Raw genomic sequence first — 16496 nt, forward strand, 5'->3', positions numbered from 1 at the left:
AAGGTTATTATGTTAGTTTTGTGCTCTTCTTATTTTGCTCCTCCCTATGACATCTGATTGAGGCTATAAAACCTGCCATGACTATAACCCCTCCTGCCTCCCTCCCTCCAGTGTCATTAAAGAAATGCATTTTAATGCTGTCAAATTTATAGAACATTGATGAGGGAAAATAATGTTAATAATTACACTATGGCTTCTATTTACTTAAATACTAGTTAGCTACTGATTTTTTTGTTTTGTTTTGTTGTTTGTTTTGTAAAAATTCTTCTGTTACTAGCTGTCGATAAGGCTAAGTAAAAAATATCTGTACATGTAAATAAGTTAAAATGTGTTTTCCACTAGTGGAACAGTGCTGAAAGAGCACTTCTGCCTTTCATGAGGCATGTATGTTCAAAACTACTGCTTCAGCAGACATGAGAAACAGCACAAGTCATTCTGATACTTGTGCAATAGAGGCACGGTTAGCTATTGAAATTCCCACTGTTTAAAAACTGTTTCATATATTGATGGCAGTTTTTCTCAGATTGTTTCCTCCCCCAGAAAATCTAGTGTGTGTCTTCATGGGCTGATTGCTCAGGTAACATTATTTTATAGGGCTGGGTTTCGTATCAGGAAAAATATTATCAGCCAAAAATATTGGTGTTCCTCTTTTTCCTTTATGAAAAGTTACTAACCAAGGCAAAAGAAAACACTAAACAACTCTTCCTTTTGTCACTTTCTCTGTTCTTATAATATTCAGACAGTTCAGCTAAGTCCACCACCAGTTATAATGCTGAAAAGGAGAAGGTCTGCTGGAGTACCACTCAATCCTTTCTCTGTGAAGTCCCAAACTTCAAAGGTAAAGGGGAAAAGAAAAATGTTTTCAGTAAGAAGCACTAATCCATGTTTTTGTTGAGTACTGTTTACTTTTATTTCTCCTCCTGGAAATTAACTTTTCTCCTTGGCTTCCATAGCAGTGTTACAGAGTAACTTTGTGGCTTTTTCCTACATTGCCTTTCATGTGAACATATGAACAGTACAATTAGTTTTGTGTCTGTGGGATAGTAGGGGTTGTAGCTGTTACATTTGACAGGTGAAACTGTTGTTACAATGTTTGGTGCATCACATGAAAGTGAGTTTCTGCTCTGTGTCTTTTCCAAAGAGTAGAAAAGACTCTTGTGGCTAGGAGAGAAGGATGGGAGGTGAAATAAGCAGGAGTGTGGAAAAGGATAAGAAACCAGTCATTTGCAGAAATGGAAAATAAATGGAAAATTGAAGCTATGGATAGAAGTTTGCCCTAGATTTTGGAGTGAAAGGAGGATGGGCTGCTAAGGATGGAAGGCTAGAATTTTATTAGGAGTTCTGGTAAATGGAAAAGACTTCATAGCTGGAAATACAATGACATAGTTGGTAATGATCTGTAGAAGGAAAATGGAGTAGTGTAGATACATCTGATTTGTGAAACCTTGTGTGACATCAACTCTTACGTTGAAAATAATCACCAGTGCTACTTACCTTAACAGTTGTGTTTTAAACCAGAACAATTGGAAAAAAGGAGATGGAGTAAGAGAGGATTATGGTGCAGAATATGTGGAACTTTTTCTCTAGCCCTGGTTACTAGATCTGCAAATAGCAAGTGAAAGGTTTTGTTTATTTTTTTCTTCTTTGCTCCTACAAGATTATTTTTAACTCATGCTGGAAATGTTTTTCAGGTAATCACCCCTGTATCAAAGAAAGCTCCTGCTCATGTTAGAAAGGAAACTCTTCCTCCAGCTTCATTTCATCCAAAACATCCCAATTACACAGCACAATCTGTCAACATCTCTGAAAATGAGGACACCAAGCATGTGCAAAAACCTATAGAAAAGGAGGGAATAGTGAAGGCAGTAGGAGAGAAAGCTACTAAAGGTATCAAGAGTAAATCAAAACCCAATTCTGGAAACTCTTTCAATATGGTATAGTAGTGTTAAAACACTTGTTAAATTATACTAGCTTAGTTTCTATCTAAGTATCACATTTAAGCTATCTTAATACTGTATATTATGGTCATGCTTATAGTGTGCTGTCTCTGCTGTAGTATGTAGTGTGTCATTTTAATGATTCAAACCTTTAGTTCTACCTGCAGCACTTCCAGATGATGATCAGGGAATGATGGATTTTGATGAGGAGGATTTTGATGAACCTATGGAAGCAGAGCATGTGGAAACTATACCTGAGACAGCTGAAAGCTTGAAAAGAGACAATGAAATCGAGAAGAAAGAGACAGAGCAGCTGGAATCAGAGAAGAAAGAGACATCTATCCTGTAAGAATCTTCTTTTCTTCTTTTTTTTGCTTCCACTGAGAAGACTCTCAATTTCCATAAACCTTAGATTTAGCTTCATATTTGTCTTTGCCCAAGGGATAATTGTGATATATCAGAATGGTAATAATGCTATGCAGTGCTTTTTTTTTTTTTTTTTCATAGTTAGATTAAGAATAGTAACGTGCTGATAGCTGCTTAATTGAAAAATATTTGATGTTTTTGGGATCAAGCATGTAACATATATTTCAGCACACTGAGGTGTTAATGTAGGTGCTAATTACTGAACTGTGATGTCAGTAAGCAAAACCAAGGAATTTCTAACAATACTTATTCTAAGTGAATCTGAAAGTATTTCATAATAGATGTAGGTAAAAGTTTTGCTGCTAAAAGTAATGATGAACAGCTATGTCTTTAGAAATAGGAAAAAAGCAGGGCTTTTCTCTGGTTGGTTTTTTTTTCCCATTGTTTGGAAAAATCTTGAATCATATGTTTCCATAACAAAATATTTCAAACTGTAAAATAATTGAATGATGAAAAAAAATCTAAAAATCTAATGACTGAGAAGGTAGTTTTGTTGAAATAATCCATTGTTACCACTAAGCAACTTGTGTAGATGGATGGATATATTTAATATGTGAAGACTTGAATTAACGAATACCAGCTGACTGATTTTTAAAGCTTGTGTGTGGTGTATCAAGAACCATACTTAAATGTGGGTTCCTGTCTTTGCCACTCCATCCCTCTTTTCAGAAGAAACCTGAGGAAACCCAGCTGTTGGGAATGTTGCTTATTACTGGAAAGGAAAAGAGAAGGAGTGAGAATATAGGCCTGGAAAAAGGCAAAATGGTGATTATAGCAAAGGCACAATTTTAATTAGTTTTTTATCCTTCTGCAAAATGTGCAGAAGTTGTTCTCTCCCAGGTCTCTCGTGTTGGGACAGAATTGATGAGGATGAAGCTGATCTAGTAGCAGCAGAAGTTCAGCTGGACCCCAATCTCCTTCCACTTGTGAAGGGGGAAAGTGATGATCAAGTCTTAAGATTTTATTGGCTGGATGCTTATGAAGATCAGTTCAGTCAGCCAGGTAATGTTCAGTTAAAGGCATAAAATGTTAATTTGATGATTTTTGTTCAGATTTTCTTTTTTGAAAACTAGGTTTTTCAGACTTGACTAAATTACATCCAGTTACCCTGTGTCTCTGTGCTCTAAGATGTTCATCCCTTGTTGTTCTGTACCTCTGTCTGCAGAGCAGGGCACTGTGACTGGGAGAAGAATGTTATCTCTTGGCCTAGTATAGAGGTAGGGAAGTAAAAGGGACATACTAGCACTGTTCAGTGTTGGTGACCCATTGTCCTTAAAATTTTGTGTGCTTCAAGAGCAAGCTGAATTTGTTAATTTCTTGCTCAGTGATGCTTTCATGTTTTTTGAAAAGTAACTCAAAATTCACGTGGACGAATAAAAAGCCTGTGCTATAGCAGTTGCATGATTTTATACAAAGGAAAGGTATGTCTGTCAAGGGAGGAAAGACATGAGGTCTGTCTTGTGTTTCTTATCCCCTAATTCAAACTATCTAAATGTTGAAGATTGTTAAGATTGGTAAAATACTTTGTGCAGTTGAAGTGTGAATCCTAGCTCTCATAGTCTTCAAATTGCATCATTCTGATCTCAGCTCTGACAAAACAATTTGTGTTCATATCTGTTCTGAGCACTTCCCATCTATCCCTTCATTTCATCAGCAGCTTTAGGATCTTGGGTTTCTAGTTTGTGCTTCATGTGTATTTACCAGAAGGTTCTTTCACATGTTGGAGGTTTTTTTGGTTGAAGCTGTAAGCATTGAGTCATATACATTTCTTTGTTAACACCTTTTGTTGTGAGTTGGGATGCTAAACTTAAATATGAGACTGTGCTGGGCTGAACAGCTTGGTGATGGGAGTGGTAATAATCATAGATATCTTGATGAAATCAATGGCTCTAATATAAAATTGCTACTTTTAAAGAACCCACTATTGTTATTTTTCCTTTTTTTTGTCTTTTAAGTCAGTGATTGCTGAATGGGACATAATTATGAAAGGATTTCTGTTCCTCGCATGCAAGGAGTGTTCTTTTCTCATTATGACTTTTTCAGGATTGAATAATAAAGGCTGCACCTGTTTTCAATTAGTAATGTAGAAGGGAAAATTTTGATATTGCTTTTTGTTTAACATGTTCATGATCTTTGTTTATGCCTCATTTGCTGTGATGTCAAATGCATTGCCTGAAGAGTAAATACTATAGCATAATCATAAGACTTTTCAAACTTAATGATTTTTTGGAGGCTTACTTTTCATAATTCCCTTTATGGTCTTAGGCAGAGAACTCGAGAATTGTGATCCTGTTAACATTTTAAAGAAATAATGAATAAAACCTGCCTCTATTTTTTTCCCCTCTACAAGACATTTTTCCCAGCGTTTTGACTTTGCTTACCTTTTGGTTTAATTTAGTAGCATGATCTTTCTTTTCACAGGCTTTGATTTATAAGCTTTATTCATATTTTTTCTTTCTTTATTCTTTCCACAGTCTTGCAGGGGATAGGGCCTAATTTCTTTCAGTTGATTTCTTTTTTTTTTTTTTTGTTTTGCATGAAATGTCTGTGAAAACTCTTTGAGGTTAGTTCTGCTTTTACTGTCTGTGGGGGTGGTATCAAAAGGTGATATCAAAAGGTTCCTTCCATTCTAAATAAATCTGATTCTGTGAAGTCTGGTTATTAAGACCACTTATTTGTCCATGCTAGAGTTGATAGAAGTTTTGTCTTTGCAATCCAGATAGGGTAAAAAGCTATCTTTGACAGGCTCATGTATCCTTCTTTCTACCTCCCCTGCTTCTATGTACTCCTCTGACAGATTAACTACTCTGTGCTCTTAATATTTCCAGCTGTTCAAGCAGTCAGCTGCTGTTTTGTGGTCTCTCTCACAGGTTCATCTTTCTTTGTGATACAAACCTATCTGAGGTGTTTTTTTTTTTTTTTTATCTCTTAACAAAAAAGTAGAAGATTGCTGGGGACAAGAACTTCATCTTCCCTGTCACTTAGATCTGCAATTGGAGCTCTTTCTCAATACTTCTATTCAAACTGTCTAGATCTTCAAGATTGCTTCTGTATTAAAATTTCTTAAGATACTTTGTGCAGCTGAAACTTGTATCCTTGCTCTCATCATCTTCAAAACAGCAGCATTCTCTGTCCTTGACAAAAGTAGTCTTGTTCACATCTATTCCAAGCACTCAGAAAATGATTTCTCATAGTCTGACACTTTGACTCTGTCATCCATCTTAGTGCATCTTCACTGATTTATCTTTGATCTAATGCAGTAAGAAAGGTGCCTTTATGTCTGATAGATCTCTTGGCAAAGATAAATTATAACTCTTAACCAAAGACTTGTTTGTGCATTACCAGGCCAAGGAGAAATGCAAGTTCCAAAATCTTGTATGCATGAAACCCTCTTTCTGAGACCATCTCAGCATGGATATTTCTGTTCTCATCAATAGTCGTATGCTGTAGGAAGAGTGTCCTTCATATAATCAGATTCAAATTATTTTGAGTTTGAAGGGGTCCTGGTAAAGCCAGGTTTCTGAGTCGTACTAGGAAGTTTTTTGTATTTGTAATTTGTAAACTGTTTGTGGCAGTTGGGTGGCTTGGTACCTTGTTGTTTTAAAGTTTGACATAATTTGATTAGCAGTTTGCAGTGTTTTGTGCTGTTGCCAAATTCTCTGGGCTCAGACGTGTGCATGTACTGTAACAACATTGTCCACAGTGAAGCCAGTTGCTACTAGTCCTGCTCTGTATAATCTTTGAGTGTCTGCCTTGGTTACAGCTGCTGTCTTGCTACCCAGGATTCCTAGGAATGTCATGCAACTTTTGGTGTCCACATTTGTTAAAAATAGTCACTTGAAAGCTGATTAGCTTTTAGTTGTTGTCTTCAGAATGTATTTTTACAGGTTTTATTGATAATAGAGTCTTGATCTCAAGGTACTGAAGTGTAGGGAAAAGGAGTTAATTGTACTGGTCTAGCTGAAGAGTGAAAAACTGTAGATAACACACGTTAGAGGATTGATTGACAGCATAGACATTCTGATAATGTTCAGCTTTCTCTGACATCTCTTTCCTTCCTCCCTCTCTCTAGGGATTATCAAACTAATATAGGCAGCAGTGGAATATCTGAACAGAATTTGGAGACTGGCTGTGTAATGCCATTTTGAATTTTACATACCGGGTGTTACTATAGCAATGGAGGTAGAGACATGAAGAATGACACAGGTGTCTGTTTGTAAAGCTGGTGTTTAGAACAATTTGGAATGTGCCGATACATCGGAAAGATTCCTTGTTCCAGCACCTAACGTTTCAATGCAAGAATACGTTATAAGCTGCTTCAAGCAAGATTAGAAATCATTAATTTTAAAATTGCATATTGAATTGTTTGCCCTTCTCCCTTAGGTGTGGTATTTTTGTTTGGCAAAGTTTGGATTGAATCTGCAACCACCTATGTCAGCTGTTGTGTGACAGTGAAAAATATTGAGAGAACTGTTTATCTGCTGCCACGTGAAACAGTAAGTGTGACTTTTAAGCACATCAAACATAAGTACCTTTCATTCTGCTTATGGCAGGTTATGAGTTTAGCAGTGTGTTTATGGAAGCTGTTGGATGCCAGTGTTGTCTGATGTAGGTGGTAATGCTAAAAACAATGTGTATAGGATATATCCCATGTGAGCTGCAGAGTAGAGCCCAGTGACTTCCCATGACCCTAACAACTGCAGACAAATTTTTACCCTTAGACTTGCTGCTTAGCAAATAAAATGGTCTTAGCAAATAAAGTGGTCTTGAATAATTACTGGAAAATTTAATGCTTTTTAAACATTCTGTTTCAAGTAATTTTTTTCTAAATTTGGGGACTACTGGCTGATTGCATTTTAGTTTTTCCTAAAAAAAGAGATACATGATTCATAATGGCAAAGTAAAGTTCAACTTATTGTCATGTCCTCTGGCATTTTTGTTAATTTGTAAAACCTCACTTGTGTTTTTGAGGAAATCGACCTATCTACTGGTAAAGAGACAGAGACTCCAGTAACTATAATGAGTGTTTTCAAGGAATTTAATGACAGCATTTCACCAAAGTACAAGATCATGAAGTTCAAATCCAAGGTTTGTTTGCAAGCATCCTATTTGGTCATTTTCTCTTCTTCTGGTTTGTAAGGTGGGAAGGCTGTTAAAATACTGTCCAGGGAGGGAGGTTGTGCTAAAATGCAAATATATAACTCCTGACATGTGTAAATGTACCTGCTTGTAAAAGCCATCCAAAATACCTATATTCCTTTAAGAGTGGTAAATCTGCAACATGGTTGTTCCACCAGAAGTTTAAACAACGCTTTCATAAGTACTTGCTCATTAGCTTCTTTAAAACTGGGTTGAGTGTCAGACTGGCTTCCTGAGCTGTTTTTGAGAATACAGAACAGATACAAGTTCTGATACATAAAGCCTTAGTATCAGCTCATGCTGCCAGAGTTTAAAATGAAACATTGTATTGTCCAGCGGATAAATCAGTACTCTGGGATTACACTGTCTTTGCGCTTGACCAGGTATCTTACTGAACTTTATCTCTTGGTATGTCTCATCCTTCTCACCTTGGCAGATTTATCTTTTTAGAGTGAATGCTGTTAAGAGAGTGGATTGTCATAGTGTGGCTCTGCAGGAGGTAACAAGTGAGGACTATCATTCAATCTTGAAAGCTGTTCTGTGCTTAGAGTTATGGGCAGCAGTCTTAAAAGTGTTTTTTTGCTGTGCTCTGTTTGCTCAACAAATCTTTAAAATGACAATGGAAAAACACAATATTGCTGTTATGGAACCTGGAATGCACATAAATTAATACACTTGTCATGAGTATGCAGGAAAAGAGCTGATACTGCTGATAATGTTGCAGATTTGGACTGAATTAGTTTGCCAATGTCAGGGCTTTACTGTCCACTTATACAGAGCATTTGTCTTTTATAGGGGAGGGTGGGGGGGCGGGGAAAGCTTGGGCAAGAGAATGTGGCAAACATTCAAGTCAGGGGAAAAAAATCTCTTCTGACTGAAGTGCTCAGAAAAGTTTGTGTTTCGTGAAGTAACATGTCATTAGTCTGGCAAAGCTGATTTTCATTAGTTGTAACTTTCTCCATTCTGGCAGTCTTGTGATTTCACGGGATTCATTCCTGAATAGTTAATCAGCAAGTGAGATGATAAGTAAAAACACAGGAAGAATGGAATTTAACAATATGTAAATGAGGAAAAATAAAAACAGTTTGTGTGGTAATTCAGGTTGGAAAGATCCTCAGGAGGTCATTCAAAGCTAGCTAGAGTCATTCTGAAAGTTTAAGTTGTTGAAGTGAAAATGTGAGCAGCGTTTCTCAAATAGCAAAAGTCATGGAAGGCATGACATTGTTTCTGCAACGTCTAGCTTAGTGTGTTATTTACAGAGTTCAGGAAAAATGGATGTAACATTAGTACTTGTAAAACTTTTTTGTGCCATGGCTTATTTCCTGTTTCAAAACTCTGGTATAAGTTTAGTTTTTTTAGTTTCCTGTTACTTCTCATGTATACTTGATTATAACATAATTACACATGGGATCAGTAATAAATTTACTCTGAAAGGAGTAAATTTAACAATAGATAAAAATCAAGTTGCTGATAGTTCACTGTACAAAAATCCTTTCAGGAATGAGGGTGAGAATTCGAAGAAGAACAATTTTTCATTAAAAGAGGATAAAAACACTTGTACTCTAGAAAGGAAAGAGGGATAAAGGTCTCCAAAAAGATGCAGATCTGCTTACAGAATCTTGGGAAATCTCCATCTTTTCCATGGTGTGCCAAGTAAGAATAATGTGAATGAGGTAATAGAGTAATGTAGTTGAACATTCAAAGATGGTTCTTAAAAATCAAGGTTAAACCTGTGAAATTTTTACTGAGCTTACACAGGACTCGGGGCAGAAGACTCAACAGTCTTGTCTGGGTACATGTGTCGTCCTTTCATGTAACACAAGAGTAGGGAAGTGGGAGCACCAAGACACTGTTGAGGTTTTTCCCTTAAATATTATAACACTTGGTCACCCTCATGGGGAAAGATTAACTCAAGTGACTATAGGTATAAAAGATGGCAGTTAGAAGCATGAGATAAAAGGAGAATCAGTTATACCAGAGATGACTGTGAAAGAGCTTTTAATTTTTTTTAGCTAGTAAAGTGAAGAATAATGAGAAGATTTGTGTGCTCTCTAGAAACATTAAAAGGGGATAAGCAGCAAGAGAGCTTCTTTAAAGGACAGTTTTAGCAAAAGAGTGAATTTGTAATTTTTAATTCATGAATAAATTAGGCAGGGTAGTTGGGGCTGGGAAGCTCTGAAATAACCTACCAGAATTGTTTCTGAACAGTAAGAGTTCAAGTTCTGTTGAATTCTTAAGTAAACTGAGTTTTATTAAAAGGATAAAAGCTATCCAACTTTATTTTGCTTGTGTAATTTTCTGCTAATTTTGATAGTTACTGCATTCTGGAAGGATTTAGTGAGAATTTGAGATAATAGGAAGGTATGGCAGCAGTGATATGGGAGGTAGGAGAAAAGACAGGATAGTAGAACAGGGCTGTTAGTGGGGTCTTTGGAGGATTATTCAAAGATAGTATTACAGTAACTCAGATATTCCAGATTACACAAAATTCACTGTGAACAATTGGCACCAAATCTGGCCAGGTTTATGCCTCTGCAGCAGGGAGGCTTTTTGCTCTCTGCAAGGTAATTGTAGAGGTAATGGGGTTGTTCCATTACTGTGCCCTCCTTTTCTTCTGTTCCTCCTTGAGACACCTGAATTTGCCTGGTTATGGACCTGACTGTTTTTCACAAGGAGTCATCAACCTTCTTTTCACTGTACTCATACCACCAGAGACAGTGTGCTGTTACCCAGCCCCTGCATCTGTGTGTCCATAGGGGTGTGCAGGGATCTGGAATTGAAGTGATTTGTGACACTCACCTAAACGAATGTTCCAAAGAAGTGATCTTTACCCAGTTATGACTCTTAGTGTTATAAATTGGGCCAGGAGACCTGCTCCTTTGAAAAGCCTTTATTAGTCAGCTCTTTAAAGGGGGAACTCGAGGGGTCGCCTGCGCCGCCGCTGCTCCTGTCGCCGCCCTCGCTCCTGTCGCCGCTGAGGATCAGGTGTCAGGCGAATCTGCTGCTCTCCCCGCGGCAGAGTCGGGGGTTCCGGTCTCGCGGGAATTCCCGGCAACCCAACTGGGCTCGTGTGGTCTAGGGGCGTCACTTCTTCCCAGTCCCTTTGTGGTTGTGGCGAGGCGGCAGAAGCAGAATTCAATCCTTAGGTAGCTGAGGGTCTTCTCGGTGTTGTAGTGTTTCCCTTTTATCTGGATTTTGTGCCGGGTCCCGGCTTTTGGGTCCGCTTGCCGGAAACTGCACTTCGGTTTGGAGCGGTGCACCATGGAAGTCCTTGGATTTTCCTATTAGGCGGGGCCGGCAGTTCGAGGAGCCGGCGGGGAATGGGGACAGCCTAGCCCGACGGAAGGGGAAGGGAACCCGGGGTTTTAGAGGGGGTATACAACTTGGAATAAGGTTTTGAGGGTACAAATTTTGGTACAAACAGCATAACTTCTTTAACAGACAGGTTACAACTGGCATAACATTTTAAACAGCATAACTTTCTTAACAAATGACAAAAAAAGGGAATTTCTTACATTTCATTCATTTCACTTAGGTGGTAAAGAGCTAATGTGCTTTAGTAGATCTCCCTTGCTCTGTGATGTGCTGTGTTGTCAAGGGTTGGTGTCTTGAAAGATTTCAAACACACTAATGGCTGTGTTGCTCAGGTGAGACTTGTGAGCAATGCATTCAGAGTAACATGAAGTCTCAATGTTTGCACAGTAAAGTGAAACTGAAAACCACTCCTCTTCCATCATTAGCTGGAGATCAGGAAGGTTACTGACATCCCTGCCATGCACCCAGAGTTCTTTTATTCAGAATACCCCTTTTTATGATGATGTGGAGACACTGAGACTGGTTGTTCTCTGTACTCTTGCCCTTGCCAGCACCCAACTTTGTCCCTCTGAACACACTTAAGCCATATCATTTCCTGCTGCACCTGCTGCTAATTGTAGCTTCAATGGGTTGCACTGCTGCCAAGTTAGCAAGTCTTCACAAATCAATTTGAAAGCAGCCTTACTCCACTTAGGAACTTAGCAGCTAATCACTGCTGCTCATTTCTGCTCTCTGAAGGGCCACTTGAAGGGCAGATTATTCTGCAGCAAGCATTCATTCACTGAGTTATGACCAGACGCTGGTGTAATTGAGCTGAGCTCTGTGGAATAACGCAGATGAAACACTACAGCAGACTATTTTTATACTATGTTCATCTTTGCGTTTGCAACAAGAACTTGTTGGAAGCCTGGGAGTTTTTTTTTTTATTATTTTTAATTAAAAGAGGAGGGGGAGCACCAGTGATATGTGCTAAAAGCAGTGCATTGCCATCTAATATGTTACAGCTCTGATCTGCTCATGTTAGGTGCTGCTGTGGCTCAGCAGTTCAAATCTACATTTGCATGGTAATTTGCAGTGCTGATCTGGCTTCATAGTGGTGCTCTTCTATCAAATTATGTTACTCTTCTGTGTCCATGGAACTGTTGATGCCATAGTAGTTTTTGCATTTGTCTGCCTCCTATTTATAACAGAGGCCCCTCTCCTGCCTGGGCTTTTCAGCCCTACAACTGCAGTAGTACATGAAGTTCCTGCTTCTTGTTCCCTGTTCTTGCTTCCCTGAGGGAACTATTGCAGATGCTATTAATTTAAGGAAAAAAACAAACCCCAGCCATCCAACCCCCAAACAAAATAACTTCAAGTTTGCCTAACTGTATGTATTTTATTAATTGGTAAGTTTTATTCCCATTTATGGTGATTTTGCTTTTTCTTATTAAACTGTCGTATATTATGCTGAGTCTTCTGTATAAAGTGGTGAACATAGTGTGTTGTCCTGTGAGAAATGTGATTTTTAATTTAAGGTGCTTCTAGGAATTCTTGTAGTAATGTGCTAGCATAGTTACAACATAATATAATAACAATAGTATGTAACAGTGGTGCAGATGGTTTGTAAAGCACTACAGGGCAGAACACACATATGACACAGTAGAGCCTGGCATTTCAGCAGGTGCCAGAGCACTGTTGCACAGGATATTGTAATAATTTGGAAAATGAAGGTAGCTATTCTTAGAAACTGGCAAGCTGTGTGTGTTGTAGAAAATTGTTATTGTTCTTGAAGAAAGCAGAAGTGATACTTCATTTTCAATAAAGTTGTACTGAACTTCATACTTCTTTAACTGTCTTAGAGATACATAAACAAACTTGACTACTTTCTAGTAAAACCTAAGTCACTTAAAGTGAAAAACACAGTAGTGTCACAGAAATGATCTGCTGTAAGCATGTGATAAAAGCTGGCAGATGGTTGGAAAATCATCTCTCATGGGTTCCTCTCTGAAGTGCTGGCACACAAAAGCCTGCAGTGTAAAGGGAGGAGTTGTGTGCAGTTACAGGGATGCAATCTGGCAGGGATCATGGACGTGTGGGATGTGGTTAAGACAGGCTGGGACAGCAGGCAGGGGGATGCCCTTCAGTGTATTAGAGCAGTGGGAATGCAGGGAGCCCTGCCTGAGGGTGGGCAAAGAGCTGGTCAGGATTAGAGGATGGACTAATGGGAGGGACATCATGGTGGAGAAAGGAAAGCCACATCCCACCTGGAGTTGGGTCTGGTGAGGGAGAAATAAACGAGTAGGAAAGGCTGCTGTAGGTACAGGGAGACTAGGAGAAAAGTGTGCTGACAGGGACAGGAGGTGTGGAGACAGGTCATGGAATAAGCTGTGATATTGCATATCTTCTTCACCTTGGTCTTTACTGATTAGTCCAGCTTTTAGCAATCTCTGATCTCCAAGAGACCAGAAGGAAAGCCTGAAGCATAGAAGACTTGTTCTTAGAGGAGGAGGATCAGGGTAGGGCACATTTAAACCAACTGGACAGATAAAGGCACGTGCCATCTGATGGGATGCACCCCTGTGTGCAGAGGGAGCTGACCAGTGTCAGAAGGTGCTTGGGACTGTTTGATGTGGATTCAGAGAGAAAATGATGCTTCACCAAGCTGGTAGCCTTCTGGGAAGAGATGGACTGGTGGACAAGGGTAGAGCAGTGACTGTTGTTTATCCTAACTTGAGTAAGGCTGTCAGTGCTGCCTACCACAGCATCCTCACAGACAAGCTGATGAAGTGAGGACTAGTGAAGTGGACAAAGGGGTGGACTGAAAACCAGCTGCCCTACTGGCCTCAAATTGTGATCACTGGCACAAAATCCAGATGGATGCCAGTCCCTAGAGGTGCATGCCAAGGGTTGATACTGGATCCAGTGCTGCTGAGCATCCATAATGATTTGGATGGTTGCATAGAGCACACACAGAGCAAGTCTGCAGGCAGTACAAAAGCAGGAGAGGCTGATACACCAGGTGGATGTGCTGTCAGAGGAATTTTGACAGGCCAGATATATCTTATGACCTACAGGAATCCCATCAAATACCAGAAAAAGGAAATGGTCCTGCATGAAGACTGGAATAACCTCAGGCATTAGTAGTAGATGCTGGTGGCTGACTGGCTGAAAGCAGCCTTGGAGGGAAGGACCTGCTGCTTATCTTGGTACCCATGAGGTTGGACAAGAGCCAACCATTTCCTCCTGGGGAAAAGACTGCCATGGGCATTAGCAACAAGTGTCAGGAGCTGGTCCTTTCCCCTTTGCAGCCCTGGTGAGCACCTGTGGAGTGCTGTGCTCTGCTGAGGTCCTCTGTGTGAGGAATAATGTGTGCTGCTGGAGCAAATCCAGAATAGGACCACAAAGGTGATTACAGAGCCTGGAGCATCTGTCATGTGAGGAGAGGCTCAGAAACCTGGGACTGCTCAGCTTGCAGAAGAGAAGGTTCAGGGTGAGGGATTGGCAGTGCAAATCTTTTAATCATTTACAAACATTTGATGAGCATGAGTAAAGACTACTCTGGCAGATTTCTTGCTGGTGCCCAGTGGAGAACAAGAGCAACAGATATCATTTGAAACACATGAAATTTATCAGAACATGAACCACTGCTTTACTGTAATGGAGATCAAGCACTGGCTCAGGTTGCTTGGAGAGGCTGTGAATCTCCATCTTTAGGGATATTCATATCTGGTTGGAGAGAGCCCTGAACAACCCACTGTGGTTTTCCCAGCTCTGAGCAGGCAGCTGGACTAGACAGTGCCGGAAATTCCTTTCCATCTCAGCCATTTTGGGGTTTTGCAATGATCTGCAGCCACCAATTCTCATGAGCATGTCTGAAACATGCTCATTTTGTGATGCTCATTTTGTGAATTCAAAGAATATTTCTGAGTTTGCCTCACTAGCTGGTAGTTTTTTTGGTAGTAGTTAGTATACTTGCAAGTCAATTCTGTAGAAACTCTTAATGCTAAGAAAACATCTAGAGATTAAAAACAGGCACTAAAATATTCTTTCTGTCTTCAGCTGGTTGTGATGAGTTGCAGAATTGGTAATAAGTGATCAAGCCTATGATATTTGAAATGTGTGTTTTGCCTGGCCTTTTTTCCTTTGGCTTTCTTATTGGACAGAATGAATATTCAGTTGGGAGATACTGAAAATATAATACCTTTGTTTTGTATAGAAAGTGGAAAAATACTACGCTTTTGAGATTCCGGATGTACCAGCAAAATCTGAATACCTAGAAATTAAATATTCGGTGAGTATAATATAATCTGATAAAATTAATCTGATAAAATACCACAACTTGCTTTTTTATCTAATTAACTTTACAACGTGAGCAGTTCTGTATTAAAATGGTCATTGAACAGTGTAGTCTTGGCTGATGTATCCACTGTGGATGAAGAACTTAAACTTCAATGTGTTTTTACATTACTGTTCTTTTTTACATTTTTAAGTGGAGCCTATAGTGTGATTTCCTCAATTACTGTAAGGTGTTATGGGTCAGGGCTTTGCCTGTGGGGAATGATGGTGATTCCAGTACTGTGTACTTTTGTTAAGTGCTGTCTGAATATGGTGTGTCAACCTTGAAGACCTGAAGTGGGGTGAAATGACTCACTGCTCCCTGTTACTTGTTAGGCTGAATGCCCTCGGCTTCCCCAAGATCTGAAGGGACAAACATTCTCGCATGTCTTTGGAACCAACACCTCCAGCCTGGAACTTCTCTTGATGAATCAGAAGATCAAAGGACCCTGCTGGCTGGAAATAAAAAATCCACGTATGGTGGTTTGCATGAGAAATACCTGGATACTAAGAAACACATATAACTATAGATTGGAGGGAGGGGAAATGTAAATTGTATGGATGAATTATGATTTTGTACATTAACCTTGCAACTTATTGGGTTAATTTTCATTATCTAGTACAAATTGTTACTTATTTCTCCTTTTTTGGAGTGACAGCTATCCATATAAAGTTGTGCACTATACAGATGAGATTAAAACTTTGAATGCCTGTGAGAGGGAACTGTGCAGTGCCCAGCAGCTGCTGTTTGATGCATACCCTAATGCTGTGTATATGGAGCTAAACTTACTTGACTTGAAAATGACTCAACTTTCTGCTCTTGATAACTTAAAATTTGGAGTTTTTTTCTGCAAATATCTATTTTTAAGAACAAACAGCTGCTAGATGTGTTTTTTTCTGTTGTTTTTGTTTGTGAATTAAGTTTTTAATTTTTTTTCCTGACACTTGGAAAAGTTTGTGGTGTGGAGTTGGTTTAGTTTTAAATCTTTTCTGCCTCCTGAGTGGTGTGCAGCACTTACAGGTGGTCATGCTGCTTTATTTTGGCTTGGTGAGAGTCCTTAGTTCAATGTGTGCTGCATATTCCCATGAACATAGGGATGTTGATCAAGCTGGACAAATGCTACATCTCTTACTGCAGTCTTCTTGGGGCACTTCCAGTGTAGAACTGACTGTATGAATGCTGACACCAGGGGACTCTCCTCTTTAGCAGCTTGCTGTCACTGACAGAACTGATACTAGTATGGATGACTCTGTGTAAAGCTTCCTGAAGTATTTTTTGGGTTATGCAGACCTTGATCCAAATCTTCACTTTCTTATTTGGTGTTGAAGCGCTCCTGCTGACTAGGAAGTCAGGGCCCAGAG

General features: G+C 39.3%; 1 protein-coding gene across 1 annotated transcript in view; it reads left to right on the top strand.

Annotated features, from left to right (window-relative positions):
* POLA1 (DNA polymerase alpha 1, catalytic subunit) overlaps window positions 1-16496 on the top strand; it is a 182916-nt gene that overhangs the window by 3657 nt on the left and 162763 nt on the right. Inside the window, exons 6-13 of the mRNA XM_066313985.1 lie at window positions 740-838; window positions 1692-1887; window positions 2105-2282; window positions 3187-3365; window positions 6747-6859; window positions 7335-7451; window positions 15016-15090; window positions 15471-15609. Coding sequence (XP_066170082.1) covers window positions 740-838; window positions 1692-1887; window positions 2105-2282; window positions 3187-3365; window positions 6747-6859; window positions 7335-7451; window positions 15016-15090; window positions 15471-15609 — 1096 coding nt within the window. The remainder of the gene's footprint in view (window positions 1-739; window positions 839-1691; window positions 1888-2104; window positions 2283-3186; window positions 3366-6746; window positions 6860-7334; window positions 7452-15015; window positions 15091-15470; window positions 15610-16496) is intronic.

Source organism: Sylvia atricapilla, chromosome 2 (genome assembly GCF_009819655.1).
Source record: "Sylvia atricapilla isolate bSylAtr1 chromosome 2, bSylAtr1.pri, whole genome shotgun sequence".
In the NCBI taxonomy this organism is placed as follows: Eukaryota; Metazoa; Chordata; class Aves; order Passeriformes; family Sylviidae; genus Sylvia; species Sylvia atricapilla.